Raw genomic sequence first — 27479 nt, 5'->3', positions numbered from 1 at the left:
CATACAAGTGTTTGTGTGATAAAAATTTCTATTTCTCTTGGCTAGATGTCTAATAGTGGTATTTCCAGGGCATACAGTAAGTTTATGTTTAATTTTTAAAGAAACTGCCAAAAGCTTTTCCAAAGTGTCAAAAATCAGTTGACCATAAATGTAAGGATTTATTTCTGGACTCTGAATACTGTTCCATGGATCATATGACTATCCTTAATTCAGGACCACACTTTCTTGATTACTGAAGGTTTACAGTAAGTTTTGAAATTAAGAAGAGTAAGTCCGCCAGGTTTGTTCTTTTTCAAAATGATTTTGGCTCTTCTGGGTCATTTACATTTATGTGTAAATTTTAAGATCAGCATCTCAATTTTGGCCAAAAAAAAATTCCTGGGATTTTGTTTGATTTATGTAGAATCTATAGATCAGATTGGTAAAAATGACTATCTTAACAATTTCAAGTTTTCTCATCCATGAACATGATATTCAGCTTCTTAGATCTGTCATTTCTCTCAGCAGGGTTTTGTAGTTTTCAGTGTATGAGCTTTTCATATATTTTTGATAAATTTATTCCTTAGTCTGTTCTTTTTGATTCTATAAATGGAATTCTTTTCTTAATTTTATTTTCAGACTGTTCATTATTAGTACATAGAAATACAATTTTTTCTTTTTTGTATATTTAACTTGCATCATGACATCTTGCAAAACTTGTTGACTCTAGTAGTGTTTATGTGCTTTCCTCAGGGTTTTCCACGTATAGGGTTATATCATTTATGAAGAAAGACAACTTTACCCGTTCCTTTCCAATCTGGATGCCTTTATTTTTTTCTTGCCTGATTGCACTGGCTAGAACATCACGTACAATGTTAAGTAGAAGTTGCAAGAGTACCTGGCCTTGTTTCTGATCTTAAGGGGAAATCATCCCATATTTCGCCATTAAGTGTCATGCTTGCTGTAGGCTTTTTACAGATGCTTTTCATCAAGTTGAGGAAGTCTCCTTCTATTCCTGGTTTGTTGAGCATCTTTATCATGAAAGGCTGTTGGATTTTGTCAGATGTGCCTTCTTCATGCATTAAGATAATAATATGGTTTTATTCTTTACTGTATTAATTTGGAGTATTACATTAATTGTGGATGCATAATTATGGATGTTAAATTAGCTTTGCATTCCTTGGATGACTCCTACTTGGTCATTGTATATAATTCTTCTCATATGTTGCTGGATTTTTTGCTGATATTTTCTTAAGAGATATTTGCATCTATATTCATGAGGAATATAGGACTGTAGTGTTCTTTTTCTTGTGATGTCTTTGCCTGTTTTGGTATTGGGGTAATACTTGGCCTTCCCTTTTCTAATATAAGTGACCTTCCCAGTAATTTCTGGTTTCCTAGGGTTCCTCTTTTCAGTCCTTCAGCCAGAAGTCCAGGGTTTTATGTCCCTAACTCAGTCGCGTGCTTCCATATATTGTGCTTGCCTTTGGGACCAAACAGAGGCTAGATACATAGAGAGAGAGAACAGTGAGGGTTCACCCACCCTGTTGGAGCAAGAAGATTCCACTCCTGCAGGGTTTTGGCTCCTCCAGGCTCGTATTGCCAACACTGCTGCCACTGCACAGAACTGCTTAGGGACTGAGGTCTGAGTATGGAGGGAGAAAGGGGAGAAGGATTTCTGTATTCTCTCCAAGGGTTAGGAGTTCCTTTTCCCATTCCTCAAGCCAGAACTAGAGGGCTTCTTTTAGAACTCTCTCTGTCTATACCCTGGAGCCCACTTCTGTGTTTTGGGCTGTCTTGAGGTCAGGCCAGGGAATACCAGAGGAAAAAAATGGTAAACACCCTACCAATTTGGTGGTACTTTGAATTCTTGTCTTCTTTTCCAACCCATTTGCTACCAGTTGCTTTTCAGAATTCTTAAATAGATTTTACCTAGAAACCCAAACACTATATGTCTGTTTTTTTATTTTGTTTTCTAATAATTCATTTTAAATTTATTTTACAAGATCGTTGGTCCTCACATTGATTGGAAATCAAAAATAATGACTTTTCTGGATGATGGAATGGAGGCTTTGGGGGGTTTTTTGGAGGAGTAGTGGAGATTGGGTCTGTCTACTAATGATCAGTCATCTAGCATAGAAAACAGGACTTTAGATAGAATTGGACTTTACAGATCAAAAATGAAGCTACCAGTTTCTTCCTGTAGTGGACACAACAATCACATTCACTCCAAGTGTTGATTCAGGTGGTAGCATTTGGAAATAACAGAGCAGTACTTTCCTTTGTTTTTTCTGAAATTGCCTGGGGGTGAAGTCTTCCCAGAGAGATTATAACTGAGCTGGGCTTTGAAGGGGTTATCTGGAACACGAAGGCCCTTGCTCATTTTTAAATATCTTTTTTTCTCTTTCTTCAGATTGGATGATTTCTGTTCATTTGTCTTCAGGTCTCTTTCCTCCATCGTATCAATTCTGCTATTTAGCCCTTCCAGATATTGTTGGGTTTTTTTTACTTCTAAAATTTCCATTTGTTTTTTTAATAGTTCCTTTTTCTCAGCTGAAAACAACTACCTTACTGTTCATTTCAAGAGTATTTACCTTTACCTCACGTACTATGGTTATAACTGCTGATTTGCATCTTAATCTGATTATTCCAACACCTGAGCCATCTAAATACTGTGATCTGTTGATTTCCTTTACCTTGAGAATTGGTTATGTTTGCTTGCTTCTTTTGTATGTTGCATTTTGGATCATGTATGCATATATTGAATATTATAGTTTAAAACTCTGGATCCTGTTTAAATTCTCCAGAAAAGGCTGCCTTTTTTTGTTTTGTTTTAACAAAGCTTGATTAGATTTAGACTGTAAATTCTGCCTTATTTTCTATGTGCAGTGTTTCCCATATCAGTTCAGTTTTAAAAAGCTGTTCCCAACAGCATAGAACAGAAAGTACTCCAGAGTGAGTATACAGTATATGCATGTCCTGTAATTCCTCAACAGTGTGATTCTAAGTAAAGAATCGCACGCTATCCTGTATCTGTGACTTTCACTGTCTGCACTTACTTTTTCTATCAACTATTAATGTTCTATTTTTTTTTTTAGCAACAGAAAATTCAAGGAACTCCAACAAAGAAAAACAAATCCAAAAAACTGGATCCACTCAAAGGCCAGAAGGTTATTGCAAGATGTGATGAAAATGGCTTTTATTTTCCAGGTAGGTATTTTATTTTGTAAGATTCCTTTGTTACATAATATGATATTGGGAACCAGAAGTTCTCAAACTATGCTTTCCCTAGCACACTGACACTTCATGAGCTATGCTGAGGTATTCCACTTCTAAAATGAAATGATGAAGTTTCTCCCCATATTTGTGGGGAAGTAACAGCCAGAAAAACTTACTTTAATCTTTCTTTTGTTTAGTAAAGTTTTCCTACATACCTACTATGTTCCACATATGTAATATCCCTAAGGTGCTGGTCTAGCGTAGTGAGCAGACCCCAGAAGAAAATCCTTGTTTTCATGAAGCTTACATGCAAGTAGAGGAGACAGACAAGCAACCAAATAAGTAAAATACGTAGTGTGTCAGACACAGGGCTATGAAGGGAAATGAAGCCACGAAGAGGGTTGAGCGTGTCAAAGGTGAAGCTCGCGATTCTAGATATGGTGGTCAAGGAAGAGCTTCCAGGGAGGGCAACATATTACTAAGGACTTTAAAAAGGAGCCATGAGATTATCTCAGAGAGAGTTCTAAACACAGGGAACAGCAGTACAAAGTCCTGAGGATGGAGTGCCCATGACACCCTCTTCCTTGAAGGAAGAGGCCAGTGTGACTGGACCCGAGGGGTTTGCCCAAGACTTTCTGGGGCATGTGATCCTGAAGGAATCAGCCAGGTGAAGTTAAGCAAGAGTTTCATGAATAATGAAAATGATACGTGTGAAGATCTAGAGGTGAAGAAAAACATTTTATATGCCTGGAGAAATAAAATAGATTATGGCTGGAACCTAGAATGCAAGGGAAGGGTAGAAAGTAAGAAAGCTCTTCGGAGAGGTAAGTGTGTGGCTGTTCATAAAGGGTTAAAGAGGTTTGAACTTTATTGGGGAGTCACATTTAAAGCAGGAAGAAACACAATCACACTTGAAGTTTTAAAAAGGTCCCTCCCAGCGCTGTGTGAAGAGTATATACGGAGTGGATTAGGATGTCACTCGGGTCCCTGGCGTGGGTCATAAGGTAAAGGATGGTACCTGCAGGAGATGGTGGTATGGACAGGAAGATAACGAGGTGTGTCTGGGACGTGACGAATTGCAGGTGCACCACAAGACGCTAAAGTTGTCAGAGAAGCAGTTGGAGATAATGGGTCCAGAGTCTGGAGGAGGAAATCTGTCGGGAGATAGAGATTTTTGCCACGTCAGCACAAAAGTAGTCATTGAAATCATGGTAAAGGCCTATTGGGAAAGAGAGCTTAGAGAAAGAACCCTGAGGAAGAGCTGTCAAGCAGAAAGACTGTACCTCAAAATATAGCTGATCTTAACGTAGGCATTATCTGTCAATCACCAGTTAAGTAGTTCTTTATTAAACTTAATTTAATCTGCTTTTTAAGTGAGAAAAATACTTCATCTGGAGTTTGGGTTTCCAGCAGGCATATGTGTAGAACTTATAACTAGGATATTTTATTTGAAATTTGGTAAATGTGCTTTGAAGTTGACTGGGTGAGAGAAAAATGGACCCAGGCATTTGAGATGAGCTCCTAGGCGGAGGCATGAAACTCTTCTTTGCAAGAGCAGGGCCTGAGAACCTCCTGTTTCTCTGGGGCTTAGATTCACTGAGAGGTGATCATAGGAGGCCACCCCTGCTTGGTTTTCTGAATCTGAGTCACGGAGCAGGACCCAAGGCTAATTTAGCAACTGAATGAAAATGCTGAAAATGACAGGATTCCAAATGGCTGGACTAGGGCTTGAGATCAGTTTGCCGGCCAGGGTCCCAGAAAAAAATAATACTGCTCAAACTTTTCCCCCAACCATCCCTGCGTAATAAGGAAATGCAGAAGACCTACCACTGCTGATCTGGGGGAGTAGAGGAAACAGGTAACATGTAGCCACATGCAATACCTAAGGCCATGCCGGCAATGATTGTTGCCCTGGTTGTTTTTAAATATGCAGCTAGAAGCAGAGAACGCACAGTCCTAATAGCTCCATGGGATTTGGCCATTTGGGAATTTTTAATCTGTGGCTCAGATAAGGCACTTGAAAGGTAATAAATATTTGATGGGAATCCCCTGGCAGTCAGGTGGTAAGTGGTTAGGTCTCGGCACGTTCACTGCCAGGGCCCGGGTTCAGTCAATCCCTGGTCAGGAAACTAAGATCCTGCAAGCCGTGTAGTGCAGCCAGAAAAAAAAAAAAAAAAGATAATAACATAATAAACACTTGAATTTAGTCATATAATCAGTTATTTTGATTAGTGGCTAGTTAGTAAATATTGACTCAGCTGAATTAAATGATGATGCATCGGTTAAGGATGGACTTAGTTTCTGTTTCCCTCCCCACAGCCCCCCTTTACACTCCCCTCCCCCCCACAAAGTCAATGTATCTTGTCTTTAACTGGGAACTTCAACTCTATTTTACCCTCATAGAGTTATTTTTTCAAAAAAAAATAATTTTAAACTTCCAGAAAATTTGCAAGAATAATAGAGAACTCCTGTATACTTTTACCCAGATTTACCAATTTTTAACATTTTGTCACATTTATTTTACCAATCTATTATTTTATTTTTCCATTCTCTCTGTCTCCTTCCCTCTGCCATAACACACACATTATTTTATCCTGAACTATTTGAGATTAGGTAACATCATGCCCCTTTGCCCCTTGATACATGTATTTCTCAAGAACAAGGGTATTGTCTTAATATTACCACAGTCAAGTTATAAAATTCAGGAAAGTTAATATTATATAGTTTTATCTATATATTTCAATTTGGTTAATTATGCCAAGAATAGCCCTTATAGCATTTTTTTCCTCTAGTATAGGTCCCAATTCAGAATTGTTATTGCATTTAGTTATTTCTCTTTAGTCTGCTTTAATCTAGATCATTCTCTAGCCTTTTCCATCATCTTTCATGATACTGACATTATTTAACAGTAAGGCCAATTATGTTATGGAATGTTCCTCAATTTGGGTTAAATTAGATTCAGGTTAAGTGTTTCCAGCCAAAATGTTATGTGATATCATTGATGCCACATCCCTCTCAGGGCAACCTATCCAAAGGCACATGATGTCCAGGTGTCCTCATTAGTGATGTTCGTTTAGATCACCTGGTCACTGCAGGTGACTGTTTTTACCCCTTACAAAAAAGAAGGCCAAATAGAGTTTTGTGGCATGATATTCACTGATGACTCCTTTTCTGATAAATTTTGTTCAAAACCTCCTAAATGTTTTTAATGAAAAATAGCTTTAAAATATATCTGAGCAGAAGGTGGCTTTGGAGCAATGGGATCAGGGCATCCATTGCTCGAGGCCAGGCCTACACTGGAGCAGAGCTGACCCAGTTGTTGCTGCCATCCTTGGGAATCAGGGCAGGGATTTCCGTATGGCTAACTCTATTCAGGGGTCAGTGTGGATTCACTAGTTGAGGAAGGATTGCGTCGTGCAGAACAGAAGGGACAAGCTGGTAGCCTGGCTTATTAGGATGCTGAAAGGCAGGGAGGCAGACACACTTCAGAACCTTATTTTAAATCATTATTTGTAGGAATTGGGTCATCCTTCCCATTGTTTAGCAAGAAGCAGCATTTTATCTCAGGAAATTCAGTGACGAAAAGTCTGGGTTGCAAGATTTCTGCACTATGTCGTTGGAACAAGTTATAACGGAAGAAAAAGGTTGGGGTGGGGGAGGACTGAATACTTTCTCAGGGGTCATGATTTAGGGTCAGACAATCCTAAGTTTTTATTTATTCGAAGTCTGCCTCTTGCCTCTACCAGCCGTGTGACTGGAATCACTGAAGTTCTCTGAGCCTGTTTCCTTATCTTGCCAAATGAGATTTAAAACAGTTAAACCCCCCATAAGATCATGGTGTAGATTAAATATGATAATGTACAGCATCTTGAAATTGGCAAGTGTTCATTACCTGTAGAGTTTTTCTATTATCTCCTCTTGGGAGATATAAACAACTCACCTGGGGTCCTCACCTGGGGTCCTCACCTGGGGGTGGAGGGAGCGCTTGCAGTTTAAAAACTTTAACAACAGCTTTCAAACTTTAAGAGCAATTTGAAAAGGCAAAAACCAGCACAGTGCGCTCTAAAGGAAACCTCTGAGACTAAAGAAGAAGAGAATGTGATGACTAGACGTGTAGGCTGGCATTCAGCGGAGGGGGGCAGGTGGAGGGGATGCTTCTGGGGGAGCAGAACTGACGCCCTTTTCAGGAAATGGGATTCGAGCCGGGCTGTGAATATCGGAAGGTCCTTATAGCCAGAGGTTAAAAAAAAAATCCGCTGTCCAGCCTGAGAAATTCCTGTTTGGAGCGAAGATTGAAAACCATTGCGGCTTTTTTCACCAAATGAACTCACCCATGCTGTCTGCCTAGACTGTTTCTTCACTCCCCTGACCTCTGGGCACAGGCAGTGTTTTCCTGAGGGTCTCAACTAACGTGTGCCCCCTTTTCCCCCACACCTGGGTATAGGAGAGCCCCCTGACTGAGGTGGGGAGGCCCATTCGTACCCAGGAAGATGACGGAGTAGAGATGCTTCTTTCTGCCTGCTGGTCCAACCTCCAGAGCCCAGTCCCCTCACATGGTCCCAGGAGACATTTCAGAGCAGGAAACACCATCTCACCTCTCTGAGGCTGAGGGCAAAGAGAAGCTGCAGTGCAAGGGCAGCCAGAAATCGGAAGCTGATCTTGAATCAGGGCCTAGAAATGGTAGCAACTCCTTAATGAGGTGGAGAAGGGGTAAGTGCAGAGGCTGAGCCGTGACCAAACAGGCCAGCAGCTCTGGGTCCTCCCGCCTTGGAGGACAGCCAGGTGTCAGCACCATGAGGCTGGTTCTAGAGTTAGATTGGGAGAAACTACACTAATTTCTGGAGGCGAACAAAGGTCCACATCTGCAGAGACTGGAACATAAAAGAGCTGGTAGTCTAAATTGCCCATCGACAGATGAATGGATAAAGAAGATGTGGTACATATATACAATGGAATATTACTCAGCCATAAAAAGGAACGAAATTGGGTCATTTGTAGAGATGTGGATGGATCTAGAGACTGTCATACAGAGTGAAGTAAGTCAGAAAGAGAAAAACAAATATCGTATATTAATGCATATTTGTGGAACCTAGAAAAATGGCACAGATGAACCTGTCTGCAGGGCAGAAATAGAGACACAGATGTAGAGAACAAACGTATGGACACCAAGGGGGGAAGTGGCGGGGGGAGGTGGTGGTGGGATGAACTGGGAGATTGGGATTGACATGTATACACTAATATGTATAAAATGGATGACTAATAAGAACCTGCTGTATAAAAAAATAAATAAAATAAAATTAAAAAAGAATACAAGACACTAAGTGAGCTATTTTGCTTGTTATCAGAATAAAAGATGAGGAAAGAGATTTAAAAAAAAAAAAGAGCTGGTAGTAACATACCAAAAGTCTAGGTCTAACGGTCTCGAGCAGGGGTCAGCAGCCTTTTTCTGTAAAAGGCAGCCGATACATGGCTTAGACGCCGCAGGCCGTCCAGTCACACAGCTACTCACCTGAGGCAGATACCTGAAAAACTGCATCCCAGGTTTAAGACTGGATTCTGCAAAGTCCCAAAGGCTAAGAATTTGAGGAGTGTCCTACTGGCCAACAAGGTCATCTTGGCAGCCCAGACCTTTACCCCTGCCTGGGGCAGGGCCGGGGTCGGGGTGGGTTGGGATGGGCTTGTGTGCTGGGGCTGCTAGGATTCTCCTCAACTCAGAGAGGTTCTTCGTTTTCATAATAGGAATTCTTCCTAAAAAATAGTGTTAGTTTTCCTAATTAAAAGGGTAGAGTCAGTTTATGGTAGAAAATGTGTGACCTATGTGTAAAGAATATTTCAGAAGCCAAACCGAACATCTAGTCCAATAAGAAAACAGACAATATAAAGCTGGTTTTCATGTGTGTGTGGTGTGTTTTAAAAAAATAAGTTTTCCCTTTCTTTGGCCATTTAAAACAAGACACCTGGACTTGAGATGAAAATCAGCAGCTGTTTCTTTGCCACCTGAAAGCACATAGGACTTTGCGAACGCCGGTGTGTGAGCTGGGGCGAGGATGCCGGGCACTCACGCTGTGGGAGCCCAGTGGGGACGAGCACATTTCTGTCTCAAACTAGGGGGTCCAAGTGCAGCTGTTACTGCCGGGGAAGTCAAAACGTTCCCCCAGTGTTTATAATCCCTTTTAAATGGGAAAATATAATAAATTTCAACTAGGATAAATGACAAAATATGTGAACCTTAACACCAATATTTTCTTTTCCTGTTACAATAATCTCTGCACGTAACTAAAAGACGAGAAAACTTCTTGCTTCCTTTTTTCTTCCTTTTCTGATTGTACATTTTAGGGACACTGTGGGGTGTATAATATTAGATGAAAAGCTGAGGATGAAAATTCATATTTCCTTTCACTTTCACAATTTAACAATGATTTTCCTTTTTTAAATTTTTATTGGAGTATAGTTGATTTACAATGTTGTGTTAGTTTCAGGTGTACAGCAAAGTGAATCAGTCATACATATACCTACATCCACTCTGTTTTAGATTCTATTCCCATATAGGTCATTACAGAGTATTGAGTAGTGTTCCCTGTGCTGGACAGTAGGTCCTTATTAGTTATCTATTTTATATATAGTAGTGTGTATACTAACAACGATTTTCTGTCTCCAAGTATTATAGAAGGAAATATGACTAAAATAAATAAGGGAATCAGACGTTAGGAAGTGTCCAGGGAAAGGATATTTCTAGGAACAGTGTTCCCAGCAGGATGGCTGCTGGTAATGCTGGTTGAACAAGTTTCCACGCATTCTCTTAGCTTCCCAGCTCAGCTCTAGAGCAGAGCACGGCACTGCACTCTGAGTTGGTCAACCCCAGCAGGCATCATAGAGTATCCAGTGTTATCTGGTGGAGAAACCAAGGGGCACAGTGATGTAAGCAGGCAAAGTGCTGTAACTTAGCTTGACCAACGGGATGGGGCAAGCCTAAGGGAATAAGCATTGCCTTTCTGTTTTATTTTAAATGTGATTCCTTACAGGGGTTGTGAAGAAGTGTGTGAGCCCCACCCACGCGCTCGTGGGCTTCAGGTGTGGCGACACCAAGGTCGTGCCCATCTCGTTCATCACACCTGTGGGGGGCGCCATGCCCTGCCCACTGCTCCAGGTACCTGCTCCAGCCATCTGTTCCAGGGCCCCCCCCTTTTTTTTTTTTTTTTGCGGTACCCGGGCCTCTCACTGTTGTGGCCTCTCCCGTTGCGGAGCACAGTCTCCGGACGCGCAGGCTCAGCGGCCATGGCTCACGGGCCCAGCCGCTCCGCGGCATGTGGGATCCTCCCGGACCGGGGCACAAACCCACGTCCCCTGCATCAGCAGGTGGACTCCCAACCACTGCGCCACCAGGGAAGCCCCCTGGGCCCCTTTCCACCGTTCCTAGAGCTCTGGATAACAGTGACCCCTCTTCCTATGACCCCTTGCCCAGCAATTGCTTTGCTCCTGACCCTGATCTGCTAACGCCCTGTTAAGTAGCTCAGGACTGCACAGACCTGCTTGCATTGCCCTGAGGCTCTTGTTGCTTTACAGACAATGGATGGTCGTGGGCGGGAGTTGCTGTAACTGCTCGTGCTCTTGAAGCTTTCACTGCAGAAGATTATACTAAAACGAATTTAATAACAAAGGCAGAGGGAGCCCTTTCCTTGACGTTGTAGTCAGTTGATGCCAGCCCTTGTTGCCATAATGCAGTTACCCCTGAACATGCATTCCAGGGGTGAGCCGGGCTGACGTGTTCTCTTCTGCTTATAAATTCATCAGAGCTGTGCCGTGTCTGGCACGTCCTCCTGTGCTATCCTCATCCCCGCACCAAGGCGAGAGTGTAGAGAGAAGACCCTCCAGAGCTGCACTGCTGCTGTTTCTTGGATAGTGTGAGCCAGGAGGAAGAGTGCTCGTAGGATTCACACTGGTTGTCTGTTCCCACCTCCCCCTGGGCACACTCAGAGGGCACATCAGTGCACTTTCCCCCTGACCGTGAATCCTCTCCATCTGACAGGTGCCCTGCAGCTTTGTATGACCCTTCACAAGACTTTCTTTCTGCTGGAAGTTATCTCTTGGGACTTTTTCCCATGGACTCCAGGTGTGAGCTTTGGAACCACATTAAACCAATCTGCTCCTCTCCTCTGTCCCCGATAACCCTTCAGACACAGGAGGGCACCGTCGATTCTCTCCCTGGCCCTCATGTGAAACATTACAGCTTCCTTCGACCAGTCTTTGTAAGATATGGTTTCCAGACCCCTCACCATCTTGCTGACTGTCCCTGAGACCCTTGTCAGGGGAAGCCCTGCTAAAATGCGGCTTCCCCAAACTGGTCACAAAATTCCAGCTGTGGCCCAATGAGCCCAGGGAATTTTGGACCTAGCGACTCTTTCCAACCGAGGAAAAAAAATATGTATTTGAATTCTAGCATCAGTACTTGCTAGTCGTCTTGGGGTGTTTTAAAAGCAAGCTTATATGAATATTGTCTCTAAGATGGATAAGCGAAATATTTGCCGTGAAAGATGTTCTCATCTACAGGTTGGAGATTATGTGTTTGCCAAAGTTGTGATACCCCGAGGGTTTGGCTTCTATGTGCCTGCCGTTGTCATAGCTGTTCCAAATCAAGATGTGGCTGAAGATAAAGTCTACACAGTCTTAAAATGTAACAGCCGGAGAGTAAGTAGACTTTCACTCAGAAAAGAACATTCTCGCTAGGCAGAAAGTGGCTTCCTTTTACCCCTGCCTTTCTTGCAGGCAATGCCTGGCTCTCTCCTGGCACCGCCAGATGTCTCGAAAGAGCGATCTCCCTGGCTGTTTCTATTCCCCCTGCACATCCACCCGCTGTGGTTAGAGTCCTGTCCTCTGTACAACACAAAATCCGCCTTTGCGAAGGTCGCCGTGACCTCCTCACTCCTCTGTCAGATGGTCTTTGGGGCTCTCGTCCCACGTTTGGGGTCTGGGGAGGCTCGCACCAATTCCGGCTTCGTCAAGGGCCTCCCCAGGTTCTTACAGCCCCACTTTCTCTCTCTCTCCCTGCTGCTACTGCTGCTGTTCCCTCTGTATTTTTCCTAAAAGTTTTAGGAAAAAAATCATTATCAGTTTACAAATCTGATGATGTCACTTGCCTACCTGATGTGCCCCCTGTCCCTCACCCCCCCTACACACAAGCGCACACACACACTTCTCGGCAACCTCAAGGAAAAGCCCAGCCCGACCCCCGCCTGACCCCCCCACCTGCCCCGTGAGCTTGGCTACCAGCCCTATGGAAGGTTCACTGCTTCCCGAACACAGTGGGCTTTCCCAAGCCCCTGCGTTTTAACCCTTCCTGGACCACTCTCCCCATCTTCTTTCTATAAAAACTCCTGTCACCCGAAGATGCTGCCTGATCTCTGCTGAGGCCCTCAGGTTCCCCTGCACACTGTCCTGCCTTCCTTCCGCCCCGGCTCCCTCACCAATCTCCCAACTCCTTAAAGGCAGGGACCGGGTCCTATCCATCTTTGCATCCCTGGTACCACTGCTGGTGAAGAGCAAGTTCTCACAATTGCTTTATGAGGTACTTGAATGAACGATGTTTTCTAATGGAAATAACATGTTCTGATGGCCCACTTAATACGCCTGGAAAATGGATTGGCAAGCGAAAAGCAGCAAACGAAAGAGTCGTGCTAACTTATTCAGCACTTACTATGTGGCACAGGTCCTAACCCAGGTGCTTCACACATAGTGAACAGCTGGCTGCTCAGAACGCTGTGAGGTAGGTACTCTTATCCCCATTTTCAGATAAGGAACCTGACGCAGAGAGGTGAAGTCACACCCAGGGTGAGCGGTGTTACAGGCTTTGAACCCAGGCAGTCTGATTCCGTGGCCTGCACTCTAACTGTCTATGCCCAAATGCCTAGTAAACAGAACAAAAATATCTAATCAGTTCTTTTTTTTTAAACATCTTTATTGAAGTATAATTGCTTTACATTGTTGTGTTAGTTTCTGCTGTATAACAAAGTGAATCTCTAATCGATTCTTGACTGTAGCATGGGGTATGTCCATAAGGGAAGGGGTCATGGTGAATGAATTTTAGGATGAAGGGATGAAATGTAGGATGGGTGAGTGAAGGCCGTCAGAGCCAGTGGCCGCAGGAGCACTGTATCCCATCCGACAGAATAAGAGGGAGAAAGGGCATCTTCTCACCAACCCAGGAAAAACCGTGAGAGATAATGGACTTTCCTGGAGCTGTTTGGATGACATTGAAGGAGCCTGGAAGGGCAGCGGGTGGGAAGCATCTCTGCCAGGTGGCCCTGGTCTGGGGACATCTACCAGGCAAGAGAGGAGAAAGCAGATCAAGGGACGTTTGACGAGATGCCTGTGGGTGGGTCCCCGGTGTGGGGAGAGATGTAGCTGGTGACCCAGGATCCCTGAGGAAGAGCCTCAGAACCCAGGAAGGACCTTGCAGGTTACCACTTGGCAGTGGGGCCCTGGACTAGACGGCATGGTCTTGGGGATGGATGCTGAGAACAGTTCTGATAGAAATTCTGGGAGACCCAGGGGCTGACAGTGGGACGTACAGCGTGGGGTGGTGGTGATAGTTCATAAGTCCAGGAAAGAGATGGCCAAGGCTGGACTTAAGCTAGAAAGGAAGGTGGTTATATGAAGGTGTGTGTCTGTGTGTGTCTGTGTGCGCGCGTGTACATCAGTGGATGCACGTGCGCGCGCGCGCACACACACACACACACACACACACACACACACCTTGACAAATGGTGTACTTGACAAATGATCCAGGATGTGGAGAAATGACAGGAAGGACTCAGTGATGACCTTTATTCAGCGTAAACTTGTCAAGCTGGACTCTGCATTTACGCTGCCCGGAACAGGATAATGGCTGGTAGCTGTTACAGTGGGTTGAGCTAGATTAAAATTACATCTGCATTGTGGACATTTCTGATTTAAATTGAATGAACTCTTTTGGTATTATTACAGGGATTTTGCCCTCGGAGTGCACTTATTAAGATCAGCCAAAACAAATATGCCCTCTCTTGCGCTCATATTAAGTCACCCCCAATTCAGGAGGATTCAAAAGTGTAAGTGGACCCAACTTTCTACTTTCTGAATTTTATTTATATCTTGGCACTTTTAATCTGTTTCTGAGTTGAGACCCACTATCTCTACATACTTGGGGAGAAAAGCAAAGGTGGAGGACTTCCTACCAAAGTGCAAGTCTATGATGATTGTTCCTTCAACGTCACAGCTTTTACCTGCTGGTTATTTGTCTATCTTGTTCTAATCTCAAATTCAACATTATGTATTTTACTGACCCTTCAGCAAAGCTTTCAATCCTGTCGTGACTCTGAAGGAATTATTTTCCTCTTATTTGTAAGGATTCAGGGTCTTCTAATGAAGCCTCACTGTAAAGCACAGGTTAGACTAAGTTGCACTTGGGACTAATCACCCATCACCTCTCCCTGTTGGGGGTGAGAGTGAGGTGCTGGCCCTGGCTTGCCCGTGCTCAGGTGAGTGTGGGTGGGTGGGTGGTGGTTTCCAGGGGCGACAGTGGGGTAAACACATTTTCAACTGAGGCAGCAGGATGGCTCACAGCTGGAAAGGTGGATTAAAGCAAAATCAGTAAGAAAAAGCTGAGGCCTGAAGAGCAGGCAAGACCAAGTCCATGGGGCCAACGAGGGGCATCAAAGTTGGAGTCAGAGCCCTGCCCTTGGAGGTGAAGGTGGATTTTGAGCACGGGTTGAGCCGTCTTTGGGTGCCAACCTTCAACCTCCCAGTGGCCTCACCTTGTGCTTCATAAACAGAAACCACCAAACATTCTCTTCCTGCTCTGCTTTCCTCACCTCTGGGCTTGTGGAAGCCTGGATCTCTCCCCTTGATGTCAGAGTCCCTCCTCATCCAATGCTGATCCGTCCGGCAGGCCTGTCCCCCCCTGCCCAGGTCCTTGCTCTGTGATTTACCCCTGGACTCTCCTCCCCTCTCTCCTTAGCTCCTCTCCACCGATTCCTTCACCTCTGCAAAACCCCCAAATTGCCTCTTCTGTTTGCACGCACACATGCATGTGTGCACACACGATCCTAAATAACTAGACCTCCTTGCCTGCTGCAGTGTGACCCAGCACCCTCCTCTCCCTTCGCCACCCAGATCTGAAACCGCACAACTCAGACTGGGACTTGAACCCACGGGCTGGGACTCGAATCCAGCCAAAATCCAGATTGGGAGTTGAACCCACTGTATTTTAACTGAGATCACACACCTGGTCTCACACACCTGGAAGCTCAGGTTCTTTACGTCGTCGCATCACAGAAAGAATTCAGTGAAGAGACAAAGTGATAGGTAAGAAGTGGATTTAGTTAGAGGTATACACATTCCATAAACAGCTTGCAAATATTTCTCAGCTTGGCGGCACAAGTGCTCTCATTTCCTGAGGCCTCCTCCTGCCCCGAGGTCCTGCCATCTCCCCTAAGTGCTGAGCAGAGGAATCTTCCTCACGTGTAAATCTGCTCTTGCCCCTCTCCGACGAACCCCGCCCCCCATCCCTCTTCTTATCCTAGCTTAGCCTTTTGTTGCCCTGAACCAGGCCTGCCTAGCTGGCCTTACTTCTCCCCTAGCCACTCCCCAACAAACCTCCCAAAAGCCCCTCTGCACACTAACCATATTAAATTTGTAAACTAACCATTAAAAAAACTTGCAGTTTTTTTCCCATGCTGTGCTTTTTCAAGGCTCTGTACCTTTGCAGAGACTAAGTATCTCCTCCCTGGAATGCTATTCTTGCCCTTGGCCACCTGGGGAACTCCAACATTGAACGCAAGCCCTGTGTTCCAGGACTCCAGCCCTATGTGGTGAGGCGATTCCACTGCATCCTGTAGACGTTTTCATTATAGGAATTTTACCTTGTGTTGGGCCATGTACTTTCAGGACCATCACCCCTACTAGGCGTCAGTCCTTGAAAGCGGGGGCAAGGTTCTATCTGCTTCTAAATCCTGGTTGCCAGGGTCCAGCCCACAGGATGTACCCAAGGACTCTTTGAAGAATGAACCAGTGAACACACAAATACTAGGGGACGCCCAGCAAGGCTCCTTGAGGGGCATGTAGTTCCACAGAGAAGCTTCTGTTAGGCATGATTGTTGAAAATATATTCTACAATCCTTCAGTCTTTTTCTAGATGAATATATCATTTTAAATAAGAGCACTTTTGTTGTCTCACAATCCTACTCAAGCAGTATGATATCCAACTTACAGTACCTCATAACGGACTGTGGATACACGTGTCTAGGTATTGTCTAGGTACCATCTTCACTAAACTCAGTATTATCCATCACTATTTTAGAATTAAAATAAAGTTCTTTCTATGTTGAGAAAGACCTTTCATTATTTTCTGCCTTAGTACTACCCCAGGCCTTATTTAAAGCTCTGCGGCTAGTTGCCTACCCCAGCTCCTGGGGCTTTATACAGCGGAAGCGTTCATTGACCCCCCCTTGTCTCCCATTGTAATTTCCACTGTTTTGTTGCTCTAGCTGCCTCTCCGTTAGAAAGAGACGGCATTTAATTCTCCTAAGCAGAGGTCACATCCAGCCCGCTACGTTCAGAGCTTAATCTGTCTCTGTTTCCATAATCAGGGCTGGTAGATGTGAGCACACAGAATAAAGGCGTAGGTCTTATTTTGTATCTACACTGGGATTTCCTTCTGGTAGGTCCTTTCTCATCAGAAACTCTTTCTCACCTCCTTTCTAAATGTGCCACCTCCCTTTGGTTGTTCTTTAGTAAATCTTCACACTCTTACCTGAGATGAGACCATTTAAAAAAAAAAAAAAAGATCGTGGTGCTTTCTTCATGGGCTAATTAAAGAAATGTACTGTAGGTCACAACTTCAACGGGACATCGTATGGCCAAATTTAATTTTAAAATACTGAATCCACTATAACCATCCATTGGGGGTTGGTAAGACAAGGGGTATATGGTCCCAGACAGCTGTGGACCAGGATGCCAGACATCCAGCTCTCCACCCTCTGCCCCTCCTCTTTTTCTTCCTTCTTGGGGTCTTCAGTTTGGGGTCACTGAGAGTATTTTCTGCAAGCCCCTCCTCTGGTTCCTAACAAGGCTTGTACACAGTGAAAGGCAGGAAGAAAAGTATTTGGAAGGTAAAGGGTTCAAAATTGGTTGAATATGGCCACAGCTGATACAAATTTTCATTTTCAATTCAAAATTCGACACAAATGATTCTTTTTTTTTTTTTTTTTTTAATGGTACATGGGCCTCTCACTATTGCAGCCTCTCCTGTTGCGGAGCACAGGCTCCAGACGCGCAGGCTCAGTGGCCATGGCTCACGGGCCCAGCCGCCCCACGGCATGTGGGATCCTCCCGGACCGGGACACGAACCCGTGTCCCCTGCATCGGCAGGCGGACTCTCAACCACTGCGCCACCAGGGAAGCCCGACAAAAATGATTCTTGAAGACTTATAGCAAGGTTGTCTTGCAAAATATGTTACCCATTTTGCTAAATTCCAAATAACTAGTCCTTAAAGGAGAGAGTTTTAGTATTACCATGTTTGTGATATGAAGTCAGGTGAGGGTCTTCCAATTTTCTCATTCCTTTGAAACCTGACGATTGCATTCTCTGACAGCACCGCTGAGAGAGGTGTGTCTGGTGGAGGGAAATGATTGCTCTTGCCTTGCCTTACCTTCAGGAAAGTCCCTGAGCTTTTTCTGCATTTCACGCCATCAGAGATGTCTGTTCTGAATGCAAATAGTCCCTAACCTGTCAGTAACTTTCTCCATTTAGAGAACACACATGTAATTTCTCCTAACTCCAAAAGGCAAGGGAGCCAGAAGGAATTTTCCTTCATTTTGGCATCCTCCCTCCTTGCCAGGCCGGAGATTCACAGCACGAGGTCTTCCCTGACTGCCTGCCCTGGGGTCCTGTTCACATCAGAAGGCTGCGGCCTCCGGCTCCTTCAGGGAAAGCGTGTTTGCTGGGCTTCATGCTCTGACTTCCGGTTTTCTCCATTGAAGGGAAGTGCCTCTAGCAGGTGTTACTCAACCACCCACAGGTGGGGACCACGTGCTCCTCTGGGCAGGGCGCCTCTGGTGCCGTGTAACTGGCAGGAAACCCCTCACAGCCGAACTGGAATCCATCCTCCCTTCCTTGTTGACAGAACAAGGCTTGGGCAAATTACCTTCAAGTTTCCTCTTTAAGAAGATTCACCACAGAGGGAGTTTGATTTCTTGAAATAATGAGCGACATTCTAAACGGGATCACAGGAGAACCAGATTGGACTAATCATTTCCTCTGTGCTCCGGAAAAATCACTGGGCGTCTGAAGGAGGTTGTTGAAGACAAGAGTGTTCTTCCCTTGGTGCACAATTATAACCGTGTGGTCTTGGGGACGTGCTGGGTAGGAGAATCCTGGAGGGGAGAGCCCCCTCCCAGCGTTCTGATGTGGTGTGTCTGGGTCTGCAGCCAGCTCTTAATTCCTATTACACAAAATATTAGCCTCTCGTTACCTTTCTTTGAGCAGTTTAGCAATTTTCCATCAAGCTATTCGGATTTAGGACTGTGCCCCCAAAGGAAATGATAATTCCCATATTGTTGAACCCTCCTCCCCTTATCCACGTAGCATGGCCTCACATTGCCTTCCTGACAGCAGGGATATTAAGTCATCAATTAAAACTTCAAGATTCAGTGCTGCCTCTGAGATGAATCACTCCCATCCTCTCACCCGGTCACTACTGACTATTTTTCCCTTAGAAGGAGCTGTGCCTCTGGAAATCATTAAGCCTGTGTATGTCATCAGCTCCCTCGGTCCCTTCTGGCCAGATCAGGAGCCCCATTTCCTAAGGCCTGGAAAACAAGCAGTTCCGCCATAACCCTGTCTATGAGTGTCCTACCTTATCCAGAGGGACAGGCGCCATTGCCCGGAAGTGTGCTTATACTTGGGAAGTACTTGGGAAGAAGGCGTGCTTGTACTTGGGACAAGAGCACAGACAGTCGTGGTGATTCATTACCCCTGAGGGCCAGTGAGAGCAATCTGGATAGCAAAAACTGCCTTTTCTTCTCAGTCTCTCCTTTTTCTGCCCCTTCCGTTGTTAAAACTCAGGGGCCTCCTGGCCCTCGTCAAACGTGTATCCGGTACCTACACCAGACGTCCTCCTGGTCTTTATGTTCTAAGATGGCCTTGCCAACAGAGACACACTTAGGGCAGAATAGACATGAGGCCTCAGGGAGCCAGCAAGAATACGGGCAAACTGATGATGCCCAGGTCAGGTGAATGCGGTGGATTTTGACCCAAGGAGAGCATGGACAGGATGCTCAGAACTCTTCCCCGTAGCGGAACGAGCTGCTCTGAAGAGCCAGTGAAGGAGGGCACGGTGCCTGGCTCCTCCACGATCCCCTGAAGTGTTGACCAACTCTGTAGCCTAAAATAATTCGTAGGGCGCTAAATCGAATTCAGTTTGGGCATGAAATAGGGCAAAAGAAAGCCACTTAGCAGGGCCCTTCCTGGTGTGCTGGTGGAGAATGTCCACTGGCTGAAGTCAGGAGCATGGCCGCCCTTCCCCTTCCCACAGAGCAGAGTGAGGGCGCGTGGGGGGCCGGGGGGCGTGGATAAAAGCTGTCACATCAGATTCACACCTACCCTGCTCCCCCATCCTATAAGGGGACATTTCCTTGTGGAATATCTTGAACTTGGTCGACATCAGTCATTCTGGAGGATATAATAGGGTAGCCTAGCAGCATCTACTTGGTTGATGTAAAGGCTTTTCCTTGATCAAAATCCCAGCCCATTTTTATTCGAATCGTGCTAACTTACACTGTTTTATTCTTATTCAAAAAGTAATGCATAGTTAATATAATTTAGGAATTAAAAGCAAAACACAAAAGGAATATAAAAACCATCCGTAGTTCCACATTTCAAGAGTGATTGCCATTTGCATTTTGATGTATTTCCTTCTAGAGTTTTCTCTGCTATTTTGCTTCTCTTTCCTCAAAACAGAAACCTTTGTTTCTCTTAATCATTTATGACAGTTGAAAAAAGACTTCTTAATGTGGAGAAAGTGGCAATTCTCCTGGAATCCGTTTCTCTGAGGCAACTATTAAGAGACGGATGTGAAGGTTTCCAGTCATCCCCCATATTCACAATCTTAATAACAGAAATGAACACGTAACGTACGTTCTGTTCTACACCATTTTTTCTACTTAATATGTTACTTGCGTCTTTACAGGACAAGGGCACTTCTTGTTTCATTATTGCCTGCCTCAAATCTAGTTGTCCAGGTGGTCCACCACTTATGTGACCAACCCCCTACTGAGGGAGGGCTGGACACACGTTGCTTCTCGGTCTTTCATGCTCTTCTTCCTGGGTTCCTTCCAAGATCATCTCCTAGTGTCCTTCAGGTGGGCCGCTAGGCCTCTCCTCTGCCTTACTCTTTGGGTGCCTTCAGTACACCCGGAAAACTCTCTTCTTCGCATTCCTTCCTTGCTGCTCTTCTGTCGGAGAGCTGATAGGTTATAGACTGGACTGCGACCAACTCTAATATATGGGAAACAGAGAAAACCTCTGAAAGGCAATAGTATGTATCAACTTAGTCTCCTCTGGAGCAGCGTAGTGAGTTGCGGGAGAATTGATGGTGGTGCGGTGGATAAGATTTTAGATTTCAAAGAACAGGGTTGGTGATTACAGTCTTGCGGCGTGATTTCGAGTCTCTGAGAACCTGGCCTCACAGAACTTACCCATCCACACAGGCGCTGGCCTTGTATTTAAAGATAATCTTGTTGGTGGCCTCCTGGGAAGCCTTTTTCCAATGCTCCTGCTATTGCTAAGGCCAGCTGTTTTATTGTAGTAAAATATACATAACATAAAAGTGACCATTTTAACCACTTTTAAGCGTGCAGTTCCGTGGCATTAAGTACATTCACGTGGTTGTGCAACCATCGCCACCATTCATCTCCAGAGCTTTTCCTCAGTTTCTCAGATTGAAATTCTGCACCCGTGAACACGGACTCCCCACTCCCTCTTCCCCTCAGCCTTTGGCAACCACCGTTTTATGTTCTGTCTCTGTGATCTTGACGACTCCGGGTACTACCTCATCTACGCGGAATCATAGTGTTTGCCATTTTGTGACTGCCTTATTTCACTCAGCTTAACGTTCGTCCACGTCACAGCAAATGCCAGAATTTCCTCCCTGTTTAAGGCTCAACAATATTCCATTGCGTGTATATATCCTATTTTGTTTGTTCATTTATCCGTCAATGAACACTTGGGCTTCTTTTACCTTTTGGCTATTGTGAATAATGCTGCTATGAACATCAGTGTGCAGATATCTGTATCTGGGTCCCTGCTTTTATTCTTGTGAGTACATACCCATAAGTGGAATTTCTGGATGATATAATTCTATTTTTAGTATTTTGAGGAACTGCCACACTGTTTCCCACAGCAGCTGTACCACTTCACATTCCCATCAGCGCACAAGGATTCCAGTTTCTCTACATCCTTGCCAACACTTGTTACTTCTTGATTTTTTTTTTTCTTCTTTTTTTGGCAATAGCTATCCTAATGCGTGTGAACTGGTCAGGCCAATTTTTTAATGTCTCTTGGAAATCACCTCCTGAGTCCTTGAGCCAATCTTTGAAAAGTATCACATGTGGTGAATCTTGATCCTTTGAAGAGGAATTTGATTGATGAAATTTTCTATTTAAAAGTAACTAAAAATCTTTTTCCACTCTACTAATTTTTTTCTTGACAATTTCCAAAAGGATCTGAAGCAGCCATGGCAAAGTTACTCAGAGTGAAAGATGGGTGATCAAGGTGGCAGGTACTGATTATGGGAACAAAATAAGGTTGAACAGCTGGTGTCCTTACTTTACCCTAAAGGCCCTGAAAAAGGCAAGTTCCTGAAATGGTATGCCATGATGGCCTGGCTGAGATGGGGTCGTGGTGTTCCCAAGACGCCTTCTTTGAAGGATGACACTTCTAGATAAATAAACTGCCCGATATATTTTCTCTTATTTTTTTATACCCTTTGACCAACATCTCCCCATTTCTCCCACCTCCCCAGCCCCTGGCAACCATCATGCTATTCTCTGTTTCTGTGAGTTTGGCTCTTTTTAGATTCACATATGAGTGAGATCATACAGTATTTGTCTTTCTCTGTCTGACGTATTTCAGTTAGCATAATGCCCTCAAGGTCCATCCATGTTGTCACAAATGGCAAATTTCCTTCTTTCTTATGGGTAAATAATATGCCATGTATATCACATTTTCTTTATCCATTCGTCCATCAATGGACACTTAGGTTGTTACCGTGTCTTGACTATTGTCAATAATGCTGCAATGAACATGAGAGTGGAGATATCTCTTCAAGATACTGATCTCATTTCCTTTGGGTATATACCCAGAAGTGGAATTGCTGGATCACATGGTAGTTCTACTTTTAATTTTTTTGAGGAACCTCCCTACTGCTCTCCATAGTGGCGGTACCAGTTTACATTCCCACCAGCAGTGCACGAGGGTTCCTTTTTATCCACATCCTCACCACACTTGTTTTCTCTTGGCTTGAACATTTCTGTAGACACAGCAGCCATCCAGACCAGGATAACCCTGATCTCTCTCTCTCACTCTCTTTCTCTCTCTCTAGGGAAGACATGGAGATAAAGAACTCTACTCTCCTAATATGGCCAATCAAAGAAGTTAACACTGGGGATTTACAAACACTAAGACAGGAGAACCCTAGAAGGAAGAAAAAGAAAGCCACCAAGAGGCTACCTCTCCAGGAGATGGTCTCCTCGGACTCAGATGACTCTTCCCATGGAAACAGGTCCCGAGAGTCCTACCCCAAAACACACCCCAAGCCCAGGCTGGGAGAGGGACAACATCATTTCTCTCAGGAACACCCTGAAATGTCTCTTAAGGATAGTGCACGTAAGATCACTCCCCAGTTTCCGGGCCAGTTTAGGCGCCAGGACAGCAAAAACTCTAACACCCTTAAGTAATGCTGACATCCACTTCCCCAGAGAAAGTCCCCGGCGTGGGGTCTAGGAGTCAACCAGCCACGCCATCGCTGCCACACCTCCACCTCGAGCAGCCCTGCCCTGCCCTGCCCTTATAAAGCCACCCACAGCAGCAAAGCGCTGAGGAGCATCGCTGAGAAACCTGAAAGCAGTCTAGTGGCAACCATGTCTAAGAGAACCAGTGTTCCTCCTGGGCTGCCCTCAGCCACCAGACATTGTGGAACTAGCCCCTCTGCTGAGGTAAGGCCATGCTTCATTCTACCTCTGCCTTCCCCGGTTGTAACAAAGGTAGACTCCCCTGCCATCCTCCACCTGGATCTGTTTGAGCTTATTGGTTCTGGCTTTCCTGGACCATTCTTTATCCTATTATTTTCCCTGCCCCCACAGAACTGATTGAATACCATCTTCTGGTAGACTCCCCACACCCAGAAATTTAACCTGATAGATTACCATCATAGGATTTTCAAGTTTTTTGAAATCTGTAGTTCTAATCTTGAAATTATGTAGTTCTAATCCAAGCCTGCAGTCTTGTTTTAAATTGATTATCTCATCAGAATTAGAGATTTTATCATTAAATGTTAGGACTGAAATTAAGACCTAGTAACTTGTCTGAGAGCTGCAAGGCTGAACATTGCCTATTTTACTGTTTTCTGAAAATTTTTATTGAGCCCTCCCTAATTAGTTTTATCTGTAGTCTGTTGTAGGTACCTCTGAGCGTGGAACCAGAATAAAAACTCTTACATTGGAAACATTTCAGAACTATTGGGCTGTTACTGTTTTCTCTGAACACATTTTAGCAATGAGGTACCAAAGTATTCACTTCAAAAAAATTTTAGTAAAATTAGCATCATTAATTTTAAAAATGAAATAGTCTCCCAAATTGTTTTCTTCTAGTCAATAATAGCCCTAGGGCTAGATAATAATAGAGTACAGATTATTAATAAGAAAAATATTGGATGCTTTTTGCAAATACAAATGATAGGGCAGCGTTGTGATACTCTAAAATCCACAACCTAATTAAAAGTGATACTTAACATTCTCAAAAGCTAAGGGGTCACCAGGGTTATGGTGAAGAATTTAACCACTTCCAAAAATATGTAAGAAGAAGGGACATCAGCTCAGCGTCAGGCTAAAAGTAGTAAGGCAGGGAGGAAGAAATTGAGGAGTGAGGAAATAATCTGGAACAAGGCCGGGGACAGTGTCCTGTCACTGGACATCCTGTCACCCAGAACCCGGGCAGGAAGGCTCTGGAGCAGTCGTCTGGGTTTGGTCTGCACAGTGGAGAATTTGGGGGGGGGGGGGCGCGGGTAGGAAAGAATCCATTCACACAGTCAAAGTGATTCATTCATGCATGAGTGCATTCATGTAAGCCTGCATGTATTCATTCAATTATTCAACAAACAATTGAGTGCTCACAGTGGGCCAGGCTGCAGAGAGACCATTAGACTATTCTACCCTCTTCATCTCCACGGGGATGCAAGGATGAACCACAGGACAAATATATGAAATAGTGTATTGATATTATATTACAATGCATGATATGCTCAATGACATCAAGTGATATGTTCAGTGTGTTGTCCTTCAACAGTCATGCCCAGTTCTGTGTGTTGGGGAAGACTGCAATAATGACTACGTATTTCCACTTCCAGCCAGCATGGAATAACAGGAACTGGATTTCCACCCCAACCCCCATCCCCCACCTGAAACAGCTAAACCACCTGATAAAATGTATGTAACAACAGTTTCCAAAACATTGGACAGAAGCATTGATCTCTGAGAAACAAACGAAGTGAGCCCTGTGAGTGCCCGACTTACTGTCTAGAGAGAGTTTCCAGGCTGCAGCAAATGGAGGGGATGCGTTACCATCCATCCTTCTTGTGCATCTGTGTGCATTGCCTCAGGTAATTTGTGTGTTTGATTTTCACTGAATAAATCTGCACTTTTAGCGTGTGACAGAAGAAGCAATAAAAAGGATTCAATCTGTTAAAAATAATAGCTATATATCCAGATTTTATAGCCTACCCTCTATAATTGGCCTGGATCATAAGCCAGGTGCAGAGGCATCAGGATGAAGTGACGGGTAGCCACAGAGAACTGTGTGGAATGCATACAGGGTGATAAGCTCTTACCAGAAGAAAGGGAACAGATGGTTCAAGAAGAGACCGGATGACCACTTGAAGGATGTAAAAAGGATTCATGCATCAAGTGGCAGAATCACCAACATTACCTCTAAGTTCCTTTCAACTTCAGGAATCTATGGATCAATAACCTAGGCCGTTACGAGCTCAGAGCAGTTCAACATAGATGAAAATACATCCTTATAAAAGGGAGGAGGAGTTGTAGCAAACACAATTAGATAGGAAAAATTAATTAGGGGAATAGAATTGAAAAAGAAGTAAAATTATATTTGCACATGATAAGAGAATATACCTGAAAAACCTGAGAGAATAAATAATAATACGAATTGAAACAAAAAAATAATTCAGTGAGGCGGCAGGATAGAAATTTAATATACAGAAATCAATAGTCTTCATATATACAGATAACGATCAGTTAGAAGATATATTGGTAATGAAAACCTCATTTACAATAGAAACATAGAAAACTAAATATAGTCAATTCTCATAAATCTCATTTTTAAAATGGCAGTTCTGTTCTATAAAGTCATCTCTAAAACTAAATTGAGCAAATACTGAATTATGGCCCTTAGGGGTTAGGTTCCTGTGAGCCTCTGGTCACATCATTTCCACCAGCTGATCAATATCTAACCTTCTTTTATGTGTGTTTCTGTTTAAAGACACCTTATTTAATATGTATTATTGAATTATTAACATAGAATTCGTGGCCAACAGCACTATAACTCATGCCTGAAGGAAACTAACACGTATTTTCTTTGTAAGGCACGTCACAGCCTTCTTGCACTTAAGAACACTAGACAGCACTTCAACACTACTTCATTTTAAACAGTGAAATCACCAGTAGTAAACACAAAAATGTGAAAAACATGGCACTAAATATGCCATGAAAAGGACACTATTTTACAGTAAGAGAGCTGAAACGAGACAGAAAGGTGACTCAGATTTTCACCACTCTGAGCATATGCATATCTACAAAATACTTTGAGTATTGATTTTGGAGTTAGGAATACATTTTAGTGACTAGGTGAATCACAAATATGGAATCCATGAATAATGAGGATCAACTGTAGCTTGAATAAACTTAACAATAAACAAAAACAATATGGGGAAAACTTTAAAACACTCCTGAAAGACACAAAATTCGACTTAATAAATATCCCTTGTTTTTAGATAGAATGGCTCAACATCATGAAGATGTGAGTTCTCCCTGAGCTCATTTATTTATTTATTATAAATGTATTTTATGTGTTTATTTTTGGCTGTGTTGGGTCTTCGTTCCTGTGCATGGGCTTTGTCTAGTTGCGGCGAGCGGGGACTACTCTTTGTTGTGGTATGTGAGCCTCTCATTGCGGTGGCTTCTCTTGTTGCGGAGCACGGGCTCTAGGTGTGCAGGCTTCAGCAGTTGTGGCTCACAGGCTCTAGAGCGCAGGCTCAGTAGTTGTGGCACATGGGTTTAGTTGCTCTGCAGCATGTGTGATCTTCCTGGACCAGGGCTCGAACCCGTGTCCCCTGCATTGGCAGGTGGATTCTTAACCACTAAGCCACCAGGGAAGCCCCTGAGCTAATTTATTAATGTAACACAATCTCAATAAAAATAACAGCAAATATTTTATAAGGCTTGAAAAGTTGATAATAAAGTTCATATGGAAAAATAAATATGTGAGAGTAACTATAAAATTCTGAAAAAGAAAAGCCATGAGGAGGGACTTGTAAGAACACATAAAACACTATAATATCTTCACGCTTAAAATTGTATGGTGCTAGCACAAGAAAAGACAAATAGACCAATGGGATAGAATAGAGTCTAGAAACAGACCCAAATAAAAATGGAAATTTAGTATATCATAAAGAGTTTAGTATATCATAAACTCTTAAAAATTGAGGGAGAAAAATGACCAAAAACATGGCAGAAAAACAGGCAAAGGACATCAACTATTTGCAAATATATAAACCTAAAAGTTTGAAAAGATATTTAACTTCACTCATGTTAAGAGAAATATAATTTAAAACTACATTTAGAGAACTTCCAGAAATGTGGCAATGTGAAGTGGTAATCCAAATCCCTTAACTAATCCCTTAATTAATCTTAATTTTAAGACCTGGATGAAATGTTTTTAAAAGTCAACAAGTATTTAAATT

General features: G+C 43.6%; 1 protein-coding gene across 1 annotated transcript in view; it reads left to right on the top strand.

The window, feature by feature from the left end:
* The window catches only part of VWA3B (von Willebrand factor A domain containing 3B), a 214155-nt gene extending 189323 nt beyond the window's left edge, over positions 1-24832 (top strand). The window contains exons 24-28 of the mRNA XM_049696472.1: positions 3078-3189; positions 10221-10345; positions 11746-11883; positions 14179-14279; positions 22830-24832. Coding sequence (XP_049552429.1) covers positions 3078-3189; positions 10221-10345; positions 11746-11883; positions 14179-14279; positions 22830-23184 — 831 coding nt within the window. The 3' untranslated portion in view covers positions 23185-24832. The remainder of the gene's footprint in view (positions 1-3077; positions 3190-10220; positions 10346-11745; positions 11884-14178; positions 14280-22829) is intronic.
* Positions 24833-27479: the final 2647 nt, after the last annotated feature.

This window comes from Orcinus orca, chromosome 13 (genome assembly GCF_937001465.1).
Source record: "Orcinus orca chromosome 13, mOrcOrc1.1, whole genome shotgun sequence".
Taxonomy (NCBI): Eukaryota; Metazoa; Chordata; class Mammalia; order Artiodactyla; family Delphinidae; genus Orcinus; species Orcinus orca.
The sequence above is the reverse complement of the archived record's forward strand: the minus strand, read 5'-3'. Positions and strand labels throughout refer to the sequence as shown.